The sequence below is a fragment of the Entelurus aequoreus genome, linkage group LG19 (assembly GCF_033978785.1).
Source record: "Entelurus aequoreus isolate RoL-2023_Sb linkage group LG19, RoL_Eaeq_v1.1, whole genome shotgun sequence".
In the NCBI taxonomy this organism is placed as follows: domain Eukaryota; kingdom Metazoa; phylum Chordata; class Actinopteri; order Syngnathiformes; family Syngnathidae; genus Entelurus; species Entelurus aequoreus.
Genome location: NC_084749.1, coordinates 36,466,551 through 36,483,898, shown reverse-complemented (window position 1 = coordinate 36,483,898; position 17,348 = coordinate 36,466,551). Strand labels below are relative to the sequence as shown.

The following is a 17,348-nucleotide window of genomic DNA, read 5'->3' as shown; positions in this document are numbered from 1 at the left end:
ATATTTACCTGCCATGTTATATATATTTTATATATAACTCCCCAAAATCATTTGTATTGCATGTCAGCGCTTTAATGGCAATTTAACTCATAAGGTTGCTCGTGGTTTTCTGTCGCCATCTGTTGGTTAAGGGGGGAAAATACACCAAATCAATATTTTTTGGTTTTTTTTTTTATCGGCAAGAATGAGATTCAATTAGTTTTCATGGAAAAAGCATAGAAAAATACCAGGAATACAATCTGGTAAAAATAACAGTTATAATGGGAGTCAATGGGGCCTAAATGGCTCTAAAGAGAAAGTGTGTATACATTGATGTTCTATTTGCAATCAAAAACACAATGCAATTTTATTTTAAAAACCCCCAAAACAAACTAGTGAAAAGCCCCTTGCCATATTTCAGACCGCTCACCCTAATTGAACAATAACACATAAGGAATACATGTAATGCCAGTTTTGGGTGCTATGGGGTTGCACAGGGTTTGAAAATACAGCAGCGACTGTTTGTAACATTAAATGTGTTCAATATAAGATAGTTTTTGTTGTGTTGATTTATTGCTGTCTACTGTAAGTTTATAAACAATTTAAAGAGGGTTGAATAACTTTGAGTGCTGTAGCTTTTCAAGTGATTGATCTGATTCACCAGAGGTCTTCTCTTCGGTATTCATTATTCCAATTAATTGTACATTACATCCAAAAAATTAAAACCCCTGGAATTGGGAGTGAGACAATTGTGAGACAGCCCTTAAAAGTGCTACATTTAACACATGCACAATGCTGCACTGGTTGGGAAAAACTGAACAAACCATTCAACATTATAGCTGTATACCTTTGGAAAACATGGCACATCATTTTTCAACAACATTGACATCCGTAATACTGGTCCAATAGGATACAACTTTGAGATCATGGGTGATATTTGAAGCAATGTGCTAAATGAAACATCAATACCACCATCTAGTGGGGTAAAGATTTGATGACATGAGAAGTTGTTAAAGATTACTGTAGGTCAATGGACCAACCCTTTTCATAATTGGCTTACGGAACTGTATAAGACATTGAAAGGCTGAGGTCACACATTTACCAGAGTCAAGAAAAATGACTTTGGGTCACGTTATACAGACCCAAATATGGTATGCAGTGGAAAAGAAAGAAGCTGATTGGGATGCATTCCAACGCCATCCCTTTGTAAACTCCATAAAAATGCAAGATTCCCAGCCCCCACTCTCACCGCGAGTAGCTTGGGGACAAAGAGTCGATGTCCCATCCCAAGGAGACCCATCACTTTGCAGAAGGAGTCTGCTGAGGCCTGACTGCTTTGGGACTCTTCTTCTGGTGTTCCCTCTCCATCCTCCACTGCCCTTCGTACTGCTGGAAGTTGCAGAGATGGTGTCAGGGCCGGGCGAGGCGGAGGAGGAGAGGGCAAAGGGGAGGGTGGAGGAGAAAGCAAGGGAGAGGGGACGTCCCGCTTTGGGGCTAGGGTGGCGTCTGACTCCAGCGTGACGTCCGAAAGGTTCCAATGTGTTTGCCTGGTTTAGAGGACAAAGATTTTATCCAGGAGGAGTCTGACTGATGGAGTTGTGGTGGGCGAAGACACTGCGCTACAAGGCCAGAGGGTGGCTTGACAACATCCACAAGCACAGCCCGGCATCAATGGCTTGCAATGCTAAGACTGAGTCTTCATCTTACACCAGCATCACAGCCCAGAAATGACCATCAGTTGCACCAAAGTCAAATCATTTGGAATGAACGCTGTGGGTTGCATAACACTGTCTTCCACCCGCCGGACTGACTTTGAAAGCCACTCTTAACATGCTGCACCAAACTCTCCTAACAATTGTGATCCAGTACGTTGTTGCTAGGCAACAAAGCTGCTCAACACGTGGACTGCTGCTCGGGCAATATGGATAGGAACTCCGCCTTGTTCTTTTGTCATTAGACTTCAAAATGAACAAAAATCCTCGTAAGTAAGCATGACTGAAGCTTGAACGGCACACCTAGTTGATTATAATTGACAGCATTAATTCTGTCATTAGAACCCCTGTTCTGACACAGGAGAAACTGGAATGAGATCACTTCTTGTGGCAGTATGGCACCAGTTTGTCTACAGCACACATTCTAAGCAGCACTGTAGGACAATAAAATGTTCGAGAGGAGGTAGAAAAACACGTGAACAGGTCCAGAAAACAGTCTGATGCTTTTCCATTAGCAGCAGATTCTTCAGATGGAAAGTCACTTTGAGAGACTAAAAGGATGCACGTGTGAGTCAGTCAGTAGGCTTGTGCCATCAGGAGCAAATGTTCTGGTGAGCAGCTCGGGCGAGGCAAAAAAGGGAAAAAAGGAGAAAGAAAACACACTGTTTGCAGACCACTGCTTCTCTCACCATCACGCTCACTTTGTGATGCTAACTGCTAATGGCTAGCGCCGTGGCAGTCCGGTTCCATCGGAGCTAGCATGTTGCAAAAATAAATATCCAGCATATGACTAAAACACAGGGAGGCAGAGGCTCTGAGTCGCAGCGTGGACACAGAAAGGATAACTGCAGGGAGATGTTTCAAGTACGCATCCCGGGTATGGAAGGATGTAAAAAAAGAAAAAGATGCACTCCTTTACATCCAGTTAGCCAATACTACACCTTATGTTCCGGTAGTGAAGAGTGATGTGGATGATGACAGTAAAGCAAGGGAGGGCGGGAGCTGGCACAGATGGAGGGAGGAGGATGAGAGTGGAGGGGAGAACATGATGGCGGGAGGAGGGGGCCCTGGGATAGAATGTCGTCATGGCTGGCCAATAGGAGGCTGGTAGTGGAATCCTATTCCTCTCACCTCACATGCTCATTCCTTCCCCATCGTCAGTGTTGAATCCACCACGTCGCTCTTTCTGACACAGCATACATTATTGCTATAATTTTGAGGGTATAACTGTTCTTTAATGATAAAGAAAAAAAATCTATATATAAATATTATTTTTTTGTAATTAATTAATTTATTTAAATAAAACATGTTTTGTATTTGTATACATGTATTTCTTTAAATTTGGTATTGTTATCATAATAAATATAATTAATCATTCATAATATATGGCGACAGAGCTGATATGTAATACGCTATAATATGCTTTTAAACGACATGAATATTAAAATTGTACTTTTTACATGTACTGTGGTAGTTCAGTAACCACATAAAAAATGGTGCATGGTTCAAATGTAGTTCTCTATTTTTCTGTACTTGTGATTCCATAGTAGAGTTTCTGCTAACATATAGTTACAAACACTGGTTAGGTGGAAAGCATTGCATGTTAAATTTAAAATTACTCTATAAAACGCCAACTGAAGCAAGAAATGAGCCACGCTGATGGAAAAATAAGTGCAGAGCATGTCAGCGCTACACGTAACATACAAAGTGTAGAGCAAAGGAAGACCGTGCTAAAGAAAACCAGTAGGATTCAGAGTTTGAGCTTCTGATCAGAAAATAAATAAATATTCCGCAATGCCCTTTGGAAGATAGATAATTTTTTTGAACAACAAAACAGACAGTTTGAACACTTCTCACACTAAGGATTGAATTGTAAATACGGGTGTTTTTTCTGAGTCATAGCCTATGCCATAAGTTCTACCCTGTATACATTACTTTATAAAGTGGTGGCATAGTTTGAGCTTCTGAACAGAAAATAAATTCTCTGCAATGCCCTTTAGAAGATTTATAATTTTTTTGAACAACAAAACAGACAGTTTGAACAACACATCTCACACTAAGGAATGAATTGTAAATACGGGTGGTTTGTCTGAGTCATAGCCTGTGTACATTACTTTATAAAGTGGTGGCATACATAAAGATAGCAAATGAAGCATAAATATGCATTATGACAATCGTGCTAGCACAAATCGATGATGCCAGCAACCACAAGAAGATCTTGTTACACAACAAACAGGAATTCTATAGCAATCTCTTTAGGCGGCTACACCATAAAGTGGTTGAGGAAATGAGGGAAAACCTCAACTTTAGACTAAAATACTTGATTCTTATGTCCACCTAAATTTCTCTTCAAAGTCGAAGTGTCTGTCACTCACAAAACTGCACACTGATAAATCAGCAGCAAAAGGCATCCCTGGTGAACAAAGTTGTAAATTCAACTCATTTAGCAATGCAAAATAAATCCTCATGAAGAGTTGATACAGACCATACAGTATATGACAAAAGGCAGCTTGTGACTAAGTGGTTGTGTAAAATGTATAAAACATGTCCTCACTTTTTGGCTGCAAATACCAATTTTTCCAGTACATTTCTTCACTGCTCTTCTTCAATTAAATGTAATTGTTTAATGATGACTGCTTGACGATAGAATGTTCCTTTCAAGTGGTCAAACCTTTTGGAGTACATTTTAGTACATCCTCATTGTAATTAGTCAAGAGGAAATGAAAGGAGAGACGTTAACATAACCCAAATACAGTGAAAGGCAATAACTGATTGATACTAGTTTGCCTGTTTGGTTTCTTTTGATACTGGTATTTTTTGGTTTAAAATTGAGGATGTGTGAGTTCATGAGTTAAGCTACTAACCTTGAGTAGGGCCAGGGCTACGTTGAAGATGATGTTCAAACCCTGAAACACACAGGATCATTTTAGAAAAAATAACAGTATATGTTGTCAAACTCAGATAAAAAAAATAGTCAAAAGACAGATTAGTTAGCCTGGAAGTTTGAGGGAGGTTCAATTAAATTCCTTAATGGTACTGTATACCCACACACCCACTATATAAACACTTAAACTTGTTGAAATTGGTACAATATTCCAAAAATGATGTATAAAGCACGTAAAAAAAATATACCAAACATTCAAAACACATTTGTAAAAAGAGAAAGTAATTACAACCTAAAAAGAAACCTTGTTTTAAGAACCACTTATTTCTACTCCTTTTCATTCATGATTCATTTTAATGTTGTATCAATTATTTTCATTTGATATCGAGGCAATGAAAAAAAATAAAAATAGAAACAGCGCATACATTAAACTTTGCAAACTTTTTTCGTAGGTTCACGATCGAAAAAAATAAATAAATAAAACATGACTTTAATAGTTCAGTTAATAAGTACATTAACTAAGTCAGCGCTGTGAAATGCACTGGAGGACATTGTAATCCAACACACCCAATACTTACAGTATATACAGGTGCTGTCATGATCTGCCTGACAGTTTTTGGGTTGTTTTCCTGTGTTTAGTGTTTTTCCTGGCTCGCATGCTTATTTGTGTTACACTTCCTGTTTCAGTTATGTCTTGCAGTGACCACCACTGTTTATGAGTGATGTCTTGATTATTGATCAGGGGACTCACCTGCCTCTGATCACTAATCGGGGGTTTAACCGTCAGTGTCTCCTTCCTTGCGACACTGGCTTGTTTGTCTGTTGTGACCAATGTTCATGGTGTGCCGTTTGGGTCTTATTCTCCATTAAACCTCCTTATTACATGCACGTCACTTCCTCTCTTTGCATCCTGCGGTCCTGCCAATTACACCACGCAAGTTCCTGACAGGTACATCTCCATATATACCTTTTAAAAGTTCATTCATTGCAGTAGTTCAACTAAAGATGTGAAACTCATATACTAAGTAAAATATTTCAATAACATTGTCTTAATTTCCTAATAATGTGGATGATAAACCTCCAAATGCATCTATCCATCCATTTTCTATTTACCTGACTCTCGCCAGATCCTTGTAGTTCGCTGAGCTCCACACAAGGATCTGGGCTCGAAGGCAATACAAACTCCTTCAAGATAGCAAAAAATAATGAACCAATCAGGATCGCCGGGCGGGATTTCATAGATGTGACGTAACGCCGAAGCGACTGTTTGATTCAAACAACAATGGCGGCACGCAGCGAGGAGTCGTGTGTTGACATTGATTCTGCTATTGCAACTGTTTTGTCGAATCTGACATTGCTGTGTTGTTTCAGTAAAAATTCTCTAACTTTTCGCTCTGTCGTTATCCAATATGTCGGCTGTTCTGTTTTGGATTTCCCAGCGTCGCTCTCATCAGCATCACGGGTTGATTTTGATGTGAGTGGTTGAAGTAGCACGTCATTCAAAATAACGGACAAGTGGTTTATCCAATCACATACAATGATTTTTTCACAAGGCCCCGCCTTCTAAAATGCATCTCCTATTGAGAAGTCCCAGATCTTTGTGGGGAGCTCAGCGAACTACAAGGATCTGGCGAGAGTCAGGTTAATTTTCTATACCGCTTATTCTCACTAGGGTCGCAGATAACTCCAAATTCATTGTCTTCTCAAATTTGAAAAAGTGTAAAAAAATATCTACTGGTTCACACTTTTATCAAACAATGAACCTTAAAAATTAAAACAGGCTTTAAATTGTCTCTTTGTCTTAGTTAAATAACTTCTGCTAAGTGTTCTAATTCACTAAGAACGACTCATAAACGACTCGCAACTGGAAATCGGTTCTTATCATTTAAAAAAAGGCAGTTGAAAATATTAAACTCGTTCGCCAACATCACATCTCTACCAGGCAATAGAAAACAGACCCACTTTTGGGTCACAACCCACCTGTTAAAGATCAGTAAAAAAAACTGCTTTTTATTCAAATTTGTTGTTACATTCAATCCTAAACCGATGTGATTATTAAGTGAATTGATGATATATTGTTTGTTTTATTCTATTTTATAGATTAGTTTTTACTTATTTTGATGTTTTTATTATCTTATTTTATTTTATATTTCATTGTATTATTGTATCTAATGTTATTTTAAATGCTTTTAATTGAATTACTTTCTATTGTTTGTTTTATGTGCAGCAGTCTGGAAACGAAACTGGATTGGATTACGTTTGGGGTAGAATGTGACAGATGAAGAAAATGTTGAGCTGATGCCAGCTCTGCACAGGAACACCCACGTCTCCTTGGTCTCTGTGATGAGTCCACATGGCAACACAGAGCTAAAAATATCCTGGCCTCACTAAAAATAAAGAAAGGGAGGGAGGGGGGGGGGGGGGGGGGGGTTCTGTCTTCACACACTGGTACACATAGGCCTTAAGATGGCGCTACAGTGCTGAGTGAGGATCGAAGAGTTTTGTCTGGGAGTAAAATAGATTTTTATACGGACAGGGAGCATAAGAAGGTGGTGATCACAGACTGGGAAAGCGACAAGGCAGATTAGTGGAGGAATGTAAAGAAAGTGGACACTACTCACAAAAAGGCTTTTGGAGTACACTTAATCTGATCATGTCTAAACTAACAGATCTCAATGGCAAGGTACATGTGTATATACAGTATATAAGTGCATGTGTATGTGTGAGTGTATATATATATATATATATATATATATATATATGTGTACATATATATATATATGTGTACACATATATATATATATATATATATATATATATATATATATATATATATATATATATATATATATATATATATATATATATATATGTATATATATATATATATATATATATATATATATATATATATATATATATTAGGGGTCTGGGAAAAAATTGATTCAAATTCAAATCGCGATTCTCACGTTGTGCGATTCAGATTCGATTCTCATTTTTAAAAAATCTTTTTTTTTAATTTTTTTTTAATTAATCAATCCAACAAAACAATACACAGCAATACCATAACAATGCAATCCAATTTCAAAACCAAACCCGACCCAACACTCAGAACTGCAATAAACAGAGCAATTGAGAGGAGACACAAACACGACACAGAACAAACCAAAAGTAGTGAAACAAAAATGAATATTATCAACATAGCAGTGATTAAAAATCCCTCATTGACATTATCATTAGACATTTAAAAAAGAAAAAAGAAAAAGAACAATAGTGTCACAGTGGCTTACACTTGCATCGCATCTCATAAGCTTGACAACACACTGTATCCAATATTTTCACAAAGATAAAATAAGTCATATTTTTGGTTCATTTAATAGTTAAAACAAATTTACATTATTGCAATCAGTTGATAAAGCATTGTCCTTTACAATTATAAAAGCTTTTTACCAAAATGTACTACTCTGCTTGCATGTCAGCAGATTGGGGTAGATCCTGCTGAAATCCTATGTATTGAATGAGTAGAGAATCGTTTTTGAATCGGGAAAAAAAATCATTTTTGAATCGAGAATCGTGTTGAATTTAAAAAAAAAATCGATTTTGAATCGAATCATGACCCCAAAAATCGATATTGAATCGAATCGTGGGACACCCAAAGATTCACAGCCCTAATATATATACAGTGTATATATATATATATATGCATATATACAAATACATACATACATACATCTACATACATATATATACCGTAATTTCCGGACTATAAGCCGCTACTTTTTCCCCTCGTTCTGGTCCCTGCGGCTTATACAACGGTGCGGCTTATTTACGGCCTGTTCTTCTCCGACACCGACGAAGAGGATTTCGGTGGTTTTAGTACGCAGGAGGAAGACGATGACACAATGATTAAAGACTGACTTTTCATATACCGGTAGGCTGGTTATTTTGATAACGTACAGGCAAGCACTTTGTATTACTTTGCACCGCTGTATTATTTGTACTCTGCACGAATGCTGTTCGCCATGTCAAAGATGTGAAAGTTTGATTGAATGATTGAAAGATTTATTGTTAATAAATGGGACGCTTTGCGTTCCCAAACAGTCATCTCTGTCCCGACAATCCCCTCCGTGGTAGCAGGAACCCCTATATACTACGGTAATTACACATCAAAACCCTGCGGCTTATAGTCGGGTGCGGCTTATATATGGAGCAATCTGTATTTTCCCCTAAATTTAGCTGGTGCGGCTTATAGTCAGGTGCGGCTTATAGTCCGGAAATTACGGTACATGTATATATATATATATATATATACATACATATACATACATCCATGTATATATATACATGTATATATATACATACATACATACATGTATATATATATATACATACATACATACATGTATATATACATACATACATACATACATACATGTATATATACATACATACATACATGTATATATACATACATACATACATGTACATACATACATACATACATGTATATACATACATACATGTATATACATACATACATGTATATATATATATACATACATACATACATGTATATATATATACATACATACATACATGTATATATATACATACATACATACATACATGTATATATATATACATACATACATACATACATACATACATGTATATATACATACATACATACATGCATGTATATATACATACATACATACATACATGTATATATATATACATACATACATACATACATGTATATATATACATACATGTATATATATACATACATACATACATGTATATATATACATACATGTATATATATATATATACATACATACATACATACATGTGTATATATACATGTGTATATATATATATATATATATATATATATATATATATATATATATATATATATATATATATATATATATATATATATATATATATATATATATATATATATATATATATATATATATATATATATATATATATATATATATTTATACAGTGGGGCAAAAAAGTATTTAGTCAGCCAGTCAGCCACCCATTGATTGTCAATGGGTGGCCACTGATATACATACATGTATATCAGTGGCGTGCAGTCACTAGAGGCAGGGGAGGCACGGCCTCACCTGCCATCATGGAAAGAAAGAAAAAAGTAAAAAGAAAAAAATAATAATTAAATTGTTATATGTATCCAGTGATTATACTAAAGTTATTTTCCATTTAACTCCACCAGTTTTAGATTATTTTTATTTTTATTTTCACATTTGCCGTTCAAATACTGAGAAGAAACGGTGCGGTGATCAGCAGCCAGTTGAGGCACGTCACTGCGTTGTGCCTCAACATGGATTGTGCGCAATGACTCGGCTAACTGCTGGCCTGCTGTGCAGTGAGACTGTATTGCTATATGAATTATATTATACATTTCCATAGTTTAGTTAGCTGAGGTATATAATGTCCAGTGTATTTTGTCAACAACTGTATGTGTGTAACGTATTTCTTGTGCTGAGCGATCATAAATCTGCTGCGAAGACACTGTGTGAGGCTCGTCTCATAACCCCGCCTCCTGGTGCCAAGCACCTCCGCCGCAGAATGCACTGCCCGACGGGAGCGCCGCGGCCACACCAACCAAAGCCCACACCCAAACCCTCCACGTGCAAGACCGAATCCACCCAAAAAAAGTCACTTAACAAGAAGCCAAAAAGTGCAAAATCAACAATGATCGCGGTGGAGGAGCCGCGAACGACCGCAGGGACACAACATTAGGTACACCTGCAGACTGCAGCACGGATGTCATATTTCATTCATTCACAACTCTTCCAACACGAACACCACTGTTCCCGCACTTATAAGTAAAGGTAAGACCATAACAACGTTTTTTTTTATTAAATGTGCTTTTTTGTGTGCTACAGTTTCTAAGTGTAATGTTAAAGTTAAGTTAAAGTACCAATGATTGTCACACACACACTAGGTGTGGTGAAATGTGTCCTCTGCATTTGACCCATCCCCTTGTTCACCCCCTGGGAGGTGAGGGGAGCAGTGGGCAGCAGCGGCGCCGTGCCTGGGAATAATTTTTGGTGATTTAACCCCCAATTCCAACCCTTGATGCTGAGTGCCAAGCAGGGAAGAATGTTGGTATGAGCTTTTAAACATAACCCGTTAACTGCTGCCAATCACATGGTGAATAAGATACTATTTAGGGTTCATATGTTTGTAAATCTGACTGTGATGATGCAGTGCCTCACCAGTCATTAACCTCACCGCACGCCACTGATGTATATATATACATACATACATGTGTATATATATATATACACACATTTCTAATTAAAGGCATTCAGTTTTCGTTTTTGTGATTTTTTCCAATGTTTTGGTGACACTCTGAAACCCCTAGCTCTTTGGCCATTAGCCTCTGAAAACTGCTTGAAGCCGAGCTAACCACTAGGTACTGTTATCAATTGTTAAGTGTTGTCTAAGTCTTATGATGTCGAAATGTGAACTGCATGAAGAAGAAGACTATTTAAGTGCTAATTCTTAGTGAACCAGCATATGTATTGGTGCTTTCGTTGATCACACACCAACTCTTTGTTAGAGAACAGCTAATTGAGCAGCAAGTTCTATTAAAGGGGAACTGCACATTTTTTGGAAAGCTGTCTATCATTCAAAATCCTTATGCAAGACAAGCACACATACGTTTTTCTTCACCTCGTACTTGCCGTATAATACAAATTAGAATGCATAAAAAAGAAAGACCTTTGTGTTCTTGTCTTACATAGGGATTGTGAATGATAGGCAAAAGTCCAGAAAAAGTTCAGTTCCCCATGTACAGAATATCAAATTTTAAGCTAAAATCATACATTTTAGCTTCACCCGAAATAAGAAAATCCCTAACTTTTTGCCAGTAATGTATTAAATGTTGCAAACTAACTTGTTTCCATAAAGTGTTCTCCTACAACCCCCCGCCCATGTTGAGTAAATGTAATGCTGTTTGACATTTTCACATTCAATAAGTTGCTAGGTATGAAAACCAAAGTCTTTTTGCAGTCTGAAATGTCTAAAGTCATTTGGTCAAGTGTCCAGTTCAAGCATTTTACACTTGCAGACATTTTTCAATGGACAGCAGCCAGGTCAGTCAGGTAGCTAAGTTGCTTCCTTCCGTATGCTGTGACTGTAATAAAGCATGCATCATGTGACATTGCTGGGGAATCGGCAGGGATGCCACTGAACAACTCAAGGGCATGAATTGCCCCCGAGCCTTCTGCAATAACAAAGGCTTAACAATGTGTAAAGAAACCTTGTGATGGCACGGAAGATAACATGAATTACTAAAGAAAAATATTAATACAGTGGAACATCTATATATAAAACACCCCTTAGGTCATACAACTTGAGGTTCTACCAGGTAAATACTTCTCCAAAGTTGTGCAAATAGTTAAAATACCCTTCATGCAGAATGTCACGCAACATCATGAGAACGGCGTGGCGATGTTGGGAGAGTGGCTGTGTCAGCAATCTGAGGGTTCCTGGTTCCCCACCTTCTACCAACCTCGTCACAAACGTTGTGTCCTTGAGCAAGACACTTCACCCCTGCTACTGATGTGTCGTGATTAGGGCCTTGCATGGCAGTTGCTGCCATCAGTGTGTGTGAATGGGTGAATGTGGAAATAGTGTCAAAGCGCTTTGAGTACCTTGAAGGTAGAAAAGCGCTATACAAGTACAACCCATTTACCATATCATTGCGTACACATTTTTTTGTAGTCAGACAATATTCTTGGTGTATCAGATGGAATTTTTACAGTAAAAAACAAAGTCCATCTAATATACCGAAAATATTGTCTGACTACAAGAAAATGTAAAAAGTATATGAATAAGAAAACATAATGAATCTTTTTGAGCATCATCATTGCATATATGCATATATTTATAATGAATAAAGCAAAACATGTTCTAGACAAAAAATCACTTCATAGTCTATACTGCTCACTAGTGTTACCATATCTGAGCTACTGTGTAGAAATATGGGGAAATAATTACAAAAGTACACTTCATTCATTAACGGTGTTACAAAAAAGATCAGTTAGAATAATACATAATGTTGGATATAGAGAACATACAAATCCTTTATTTATTGAATCAAAGATACTGAAATTCCACGACATAGTGAATTTGCAAACAGCTAAAATTATGCACAAAGCAAACTATAACCTGCTACCCAAGAATATACAACAATTCTTCTCAACAAAAGAGGAGAAATATAATCTTAGAGAAAAATGTAATTTAAAACATTTGTACGCACGTACAACACTTAAGACCTTCAGTATATCAGTATGTGGAATTAAATTATGGAATGGATTAAGCAAAGCAATCAAACAATGTACTAATATGATCCACTTCAAGAAACTCTTCAAACTTAAAGTGTTTACAAAGTACAAAGAAGAAGAACCATGACAAACATTTTCAATTTATTTCATCCATTCATTCATTCATTCTTAAAGTAATCTTACTTATCTCATCATATGAAATATGACTTTCTTCACCAATTGTTATTATTAAATTCTTACTATTATTTATTTATTTTTATTGTGATTACATATGGAGTTTATTGTGAATAAATTGAGAACAGGAAGTGAATAAAAAAAAAGTTTCAGCAACTGTTATGTAAAGAAAAGGGGTAGGATTAAATAAGCTCTGCTTCTTCCTACTCCTTTTCGAACATGTTGAAAAGAGAAACTGGAAATTGTGATGTATCATGTTGTATGCTTGCATGTTCGAAATAAACTCAAACTAACTAACTAACTAACTATATAACTCAACTCCTGCAAGTCAAGCTTGGTTGATTGCGCAAAGGAAAATATTTTCCTTCCCAAATTTCACACATTAGTCCCCGCATTTGTTGCACACAGACAAAAAGTGAAGACAGATCTGATTAATTTAAAGCAGGGATGTCCCGTCATAATGTAGCTAGTTAGCCTCCAATATTTTAAAGACACAATAAGACATTTTGCCTCTTTTTTGATAAATTACCAATGTTAAAAAAATAACTAGGTAGCTCACCTGTTTTAAAGGAAAACTATTTTTGTTTGAAATTTTTTATACCGTTGGATAACAAATGTGTCATTATAATGTTCATGCTTTTTAGCGTGTGTTTTCACACAGTTTTGGATGCCTCTGTTCACGGGGTTTTGCAGTCGGCTACATCATGACGTCACAGTGAGCTGGACGTTCTTGTTTGGACTATAAAGAGGTCCTATTATGCAAAACCAACTTTTCTCAACGGTTGGTACCCATACGTCCTAAAAATGTGAAATCAAACTACGCCATGACAGAGAAATTTATGAAACAATCTTGCCTTCTCCCAAACTTGCTCCAAGTGAGCCATTTGGAAATTGAGACTTTAGTGAAGTGAAGTGAATTACATTTATATAGCGCTTTTTCTCAAGTGACTCAAAGCGCTTTACATTGTGAAACCCAATATCTAAGTTACATTTAAACCAGTGTGGGTGGCACCGGGAGCAGGTGGGTAAAGTGTCTTGCCCAAGGACACAACGGCAGTGACTAGGATGGCGGAAGCGGGGATCGGACGTGCAACCCTCAAGTTGCTGGCACGGCTGCTCTACCAACCGAGCTATACCACTTTAGTGACGTATTTTGCTTTAGTTACATTAACGGATATCTCCATATATGGTAGAGGTTTATTCAAAGAGCTTTGCCCGAGTCTGCTATTTTTATACAGTTGTGTACCAAAGTTGTACTCAATATGTTCCTTCTTTTTCTCCATCCTCTTGTTGTGGGGCAGACTGGCCCGTACATTAACATGTATGCTTAAATCCCCCGCTGCTAATATTTATATAAAGAGCAGGTATAGGTCTAACTTATATCTGTCAGTAGACTCGATATGGAAGCTCTAAAAACTACAACATGGCTGACAGGGTGGAGATGCAGTCAAAAGGGACTTGGCTTGGAAGAGGGCTTCGGCACGTAAGTAAAACCACCCCCCTTAAAACGGCTCATTCTGAACACACAGTCAGAAAGCGGCTTAAAGATGATCTGCAAAACATAATCTATGCAAATGTTTGACTAAACCACCACCATTACATACTATATGGACCATGGGTGTCCAAAGTGCGGCCTGAAAGCCATTTGCGGCCCACAGTTAATTTTTTAACGGCCCAGAGCATATTCTTAAAACACTATTAAAAAAAACCAAACAAAAACAAAACACAAAAAAGTGGAATATAAGAGCAAACAGGTGAAATGCTGACTCTAACGGCACAAAGCTGCCAAGCAGACTGTTTTTCTCTTTAAAGTTGTGATTACTCAAAAAATAATGTGCCTATTCAGAGCTCCAATTACTTCACATCAAATTTTCCACTTTGAAATATTTTTGGAGAACATTTTGCATATTTTCTGTGTTTGCCCGATAAACAAATCTAAGTTTTCTTTGACAAAAAGGGCATAAAACAAACAAAAAAATAAATAAGAGATACTTAGAATCAGCGGATATGTCTAAAGTAGACCTAAAGACTTAAGTGTTGAAAGTAAAACATTTAAAACTTATTTTTAACACTTATGAGTAGGGCCCTTTTTCAGTCCCTAAACATTTTAGTTGGATTTTTCATTTATTTATTTTTTAACTGTCATTGCTTAAAAAATAATAATGAATTAAAATCAATGTTGTTAAGAATCATTAATTTATTTAAGGCACCAATTACTTTACATCAAATATTCCACTAACAGGGTTATTTAACAAAAAGAGCATACAACATAATTTTTTTTTTTTTTTCCTCTCCAAGGTTTCTCATAGTCATTCACATTGACGTCCCACTGGGGTGACTTTTCCTTGCCCGTATGTGGGCTCTGTACCGAGGATGTCGTTGTGGCTTGTACAGCCCTTTGAGACACTTGTGATTTAGGGCTATATAAATAAACATTGATTGATTGATTGATTGATTGAATATTGACAGACAGACCTGAAGTTGAGATTTAAGCTCTGAGTAATAATAATTAAAAATTAATAATATATGAATCATTTTTTTAAAACATTTTTATGACTGAGATCCTTCTAGGTTTCCAGGACCAAACTTGAGGGGAGCCCGAAAGGTAAACAATAAATAAATTCAATATTGTATTGATTTTGAAAATTAAAAATATCAAAATGGCCCCCCCGCTTGCTTTAATTTTTCAATGTGCGGCCCTCAGTGGAAAAAGTGTTTAAATGTAGAAAAACAATCATAATATGACCTATTTTCTTCAGGCTATTAGGAAACAAAAAAAAGGGTAGGATAAAATATTATTTTCATTTAATCGTGGTATTTAAATGATAAATAATGATAAATGGGTTATACTTGTATAGCGCTTTTCTACCTTCAAGGTACTCAAAGCGCTTTGACAGTATTTCCACATTCACCCATTCACACACACATTCACACACTGATGGCGGGAGCTGCCATGCAAGGCGCTAACCAGCAGCCATCAGGAGCAAGGGTGAAGTGTCTTGCCCAAGGACACAACGGACGTGACTAGGATGGTAAAAGGTGGGGATTGAACCCCAGTAACCAGCAACCCTCCGATTGCTGGCACGGCCACTCTACCAACTTCGCCACGCCGTCCCCGTGCATAATTAGTCATCCCGACGTGAAACATGCAGTGACATAAATTCTGCTACAAGAAGCTTTTTTCATGCAGCTCTGAATTGATCAGAGAGTGTGCAGGTGTACATAATGTTGTGACCAGGTGAATCTATATAATGTTTATGAGGTTTATTTAGACGATGTCTGGTGAAAAAAAATTGTGATGACAACTTCAAAATATATACTCATATAGTGTACATTCTCAAAAGGTGAGGTTTGGTTTCATTTGCAATCTGAGAATGCCTCCACAAATGAACGTCTTGCAGACTGATTTAAAAAATGTGACTGTGGAGCAAAACCTACACCAATATTTCCACCAAAGCATATCCAATACGTACAATAGTATCTAAGCCACAAGGAAGTGTTTTAAATGTTGCGTTTACCTTTAACATCATATCATTATAGTGGTTACCGTCTTGCTAGTAAATGTTTTCTGATGGTAACAGTTTGACCCTGGAGCAGGTTGTAACTATTTCCAACAGTGGGGACTCAGCAAAAAATAGAGAGAATGAAAACACAGTTAGGAACAGAAGTAGAGAAAATGATGCATGAGGAGAACAGCTGTCAAGAGTAGCAGGAGATGAGAATGAAGGTTTAACGAACAGATTCTTATCATGCGCCTCATTGGCTGAGAAAAACCTGGGAAGCTTCTTATTGTTCTGCAGGAGGCTAGTGGGAGAGCAGGAAATAGGGTGGAATAAAAGAAGAATGAATAGGAAAATATAGGGAAGGTTGGTTGAAAGAAAAGCAGAGGACAGGCAAGAGAATTGCACGGGCACTTTGGAGCAAAGTATATTTGAAATTTTCACTACCCAAAAAGATTGATATTGGTGGGTACTTCTGGGTCATTCCACCCAATCATGCCAATAAATACAATGTATGAATGCACAATCATATTAACTGTAAAATGTATATTTGATGAGTGCATAAATTACATTCTTTTGTTGAATAAGTGTAATGTGATTATTGTCAACATGCTATTGGCAGCATACATGCCATGTGGCCATATGTCATGTATTTGCCAAGTCCGTGCTAAAAACTCACTCCTTTACTTTTAGTCCTGTAATCCAAATTAATCATCTTAAGGAATCATCTCAGGAAATGTGTGAAAAATTAAATAAAGTTGAC

At 36.8% G+C, this 17,348-nt stretch overlaps 1 protein-coding gene across 2 annotated transcripts in view; it reads right to left on the bottom strand.

The window, feature by feature from the left end:
• The window catches only part of rabgap1l (RAB GTPase activating protein 1-like), a 239,380-nt gene that overhangs the window by 42,166 nt on the left and 179,866 nt on the right, over window positions 1-17,348 (bottom strand). Inside the window, exon 18 of one of the 2 annotated variants that reach the window (XM_062028422.1) lies at window positions 4,556-4,597. In XM_062028422.1, coding sequence (XP_061884406.1) covers window positions 4,556-4,597 — 42 coding nt within the window. Of the gene's footprint in view, window positions 1-1,228; window positions 2,634-4,555; window positions 4,598-17,348 lie in introns of those variants that run through there. The other variant, XM_062028423.1, reaches the window with a different exon arrangement.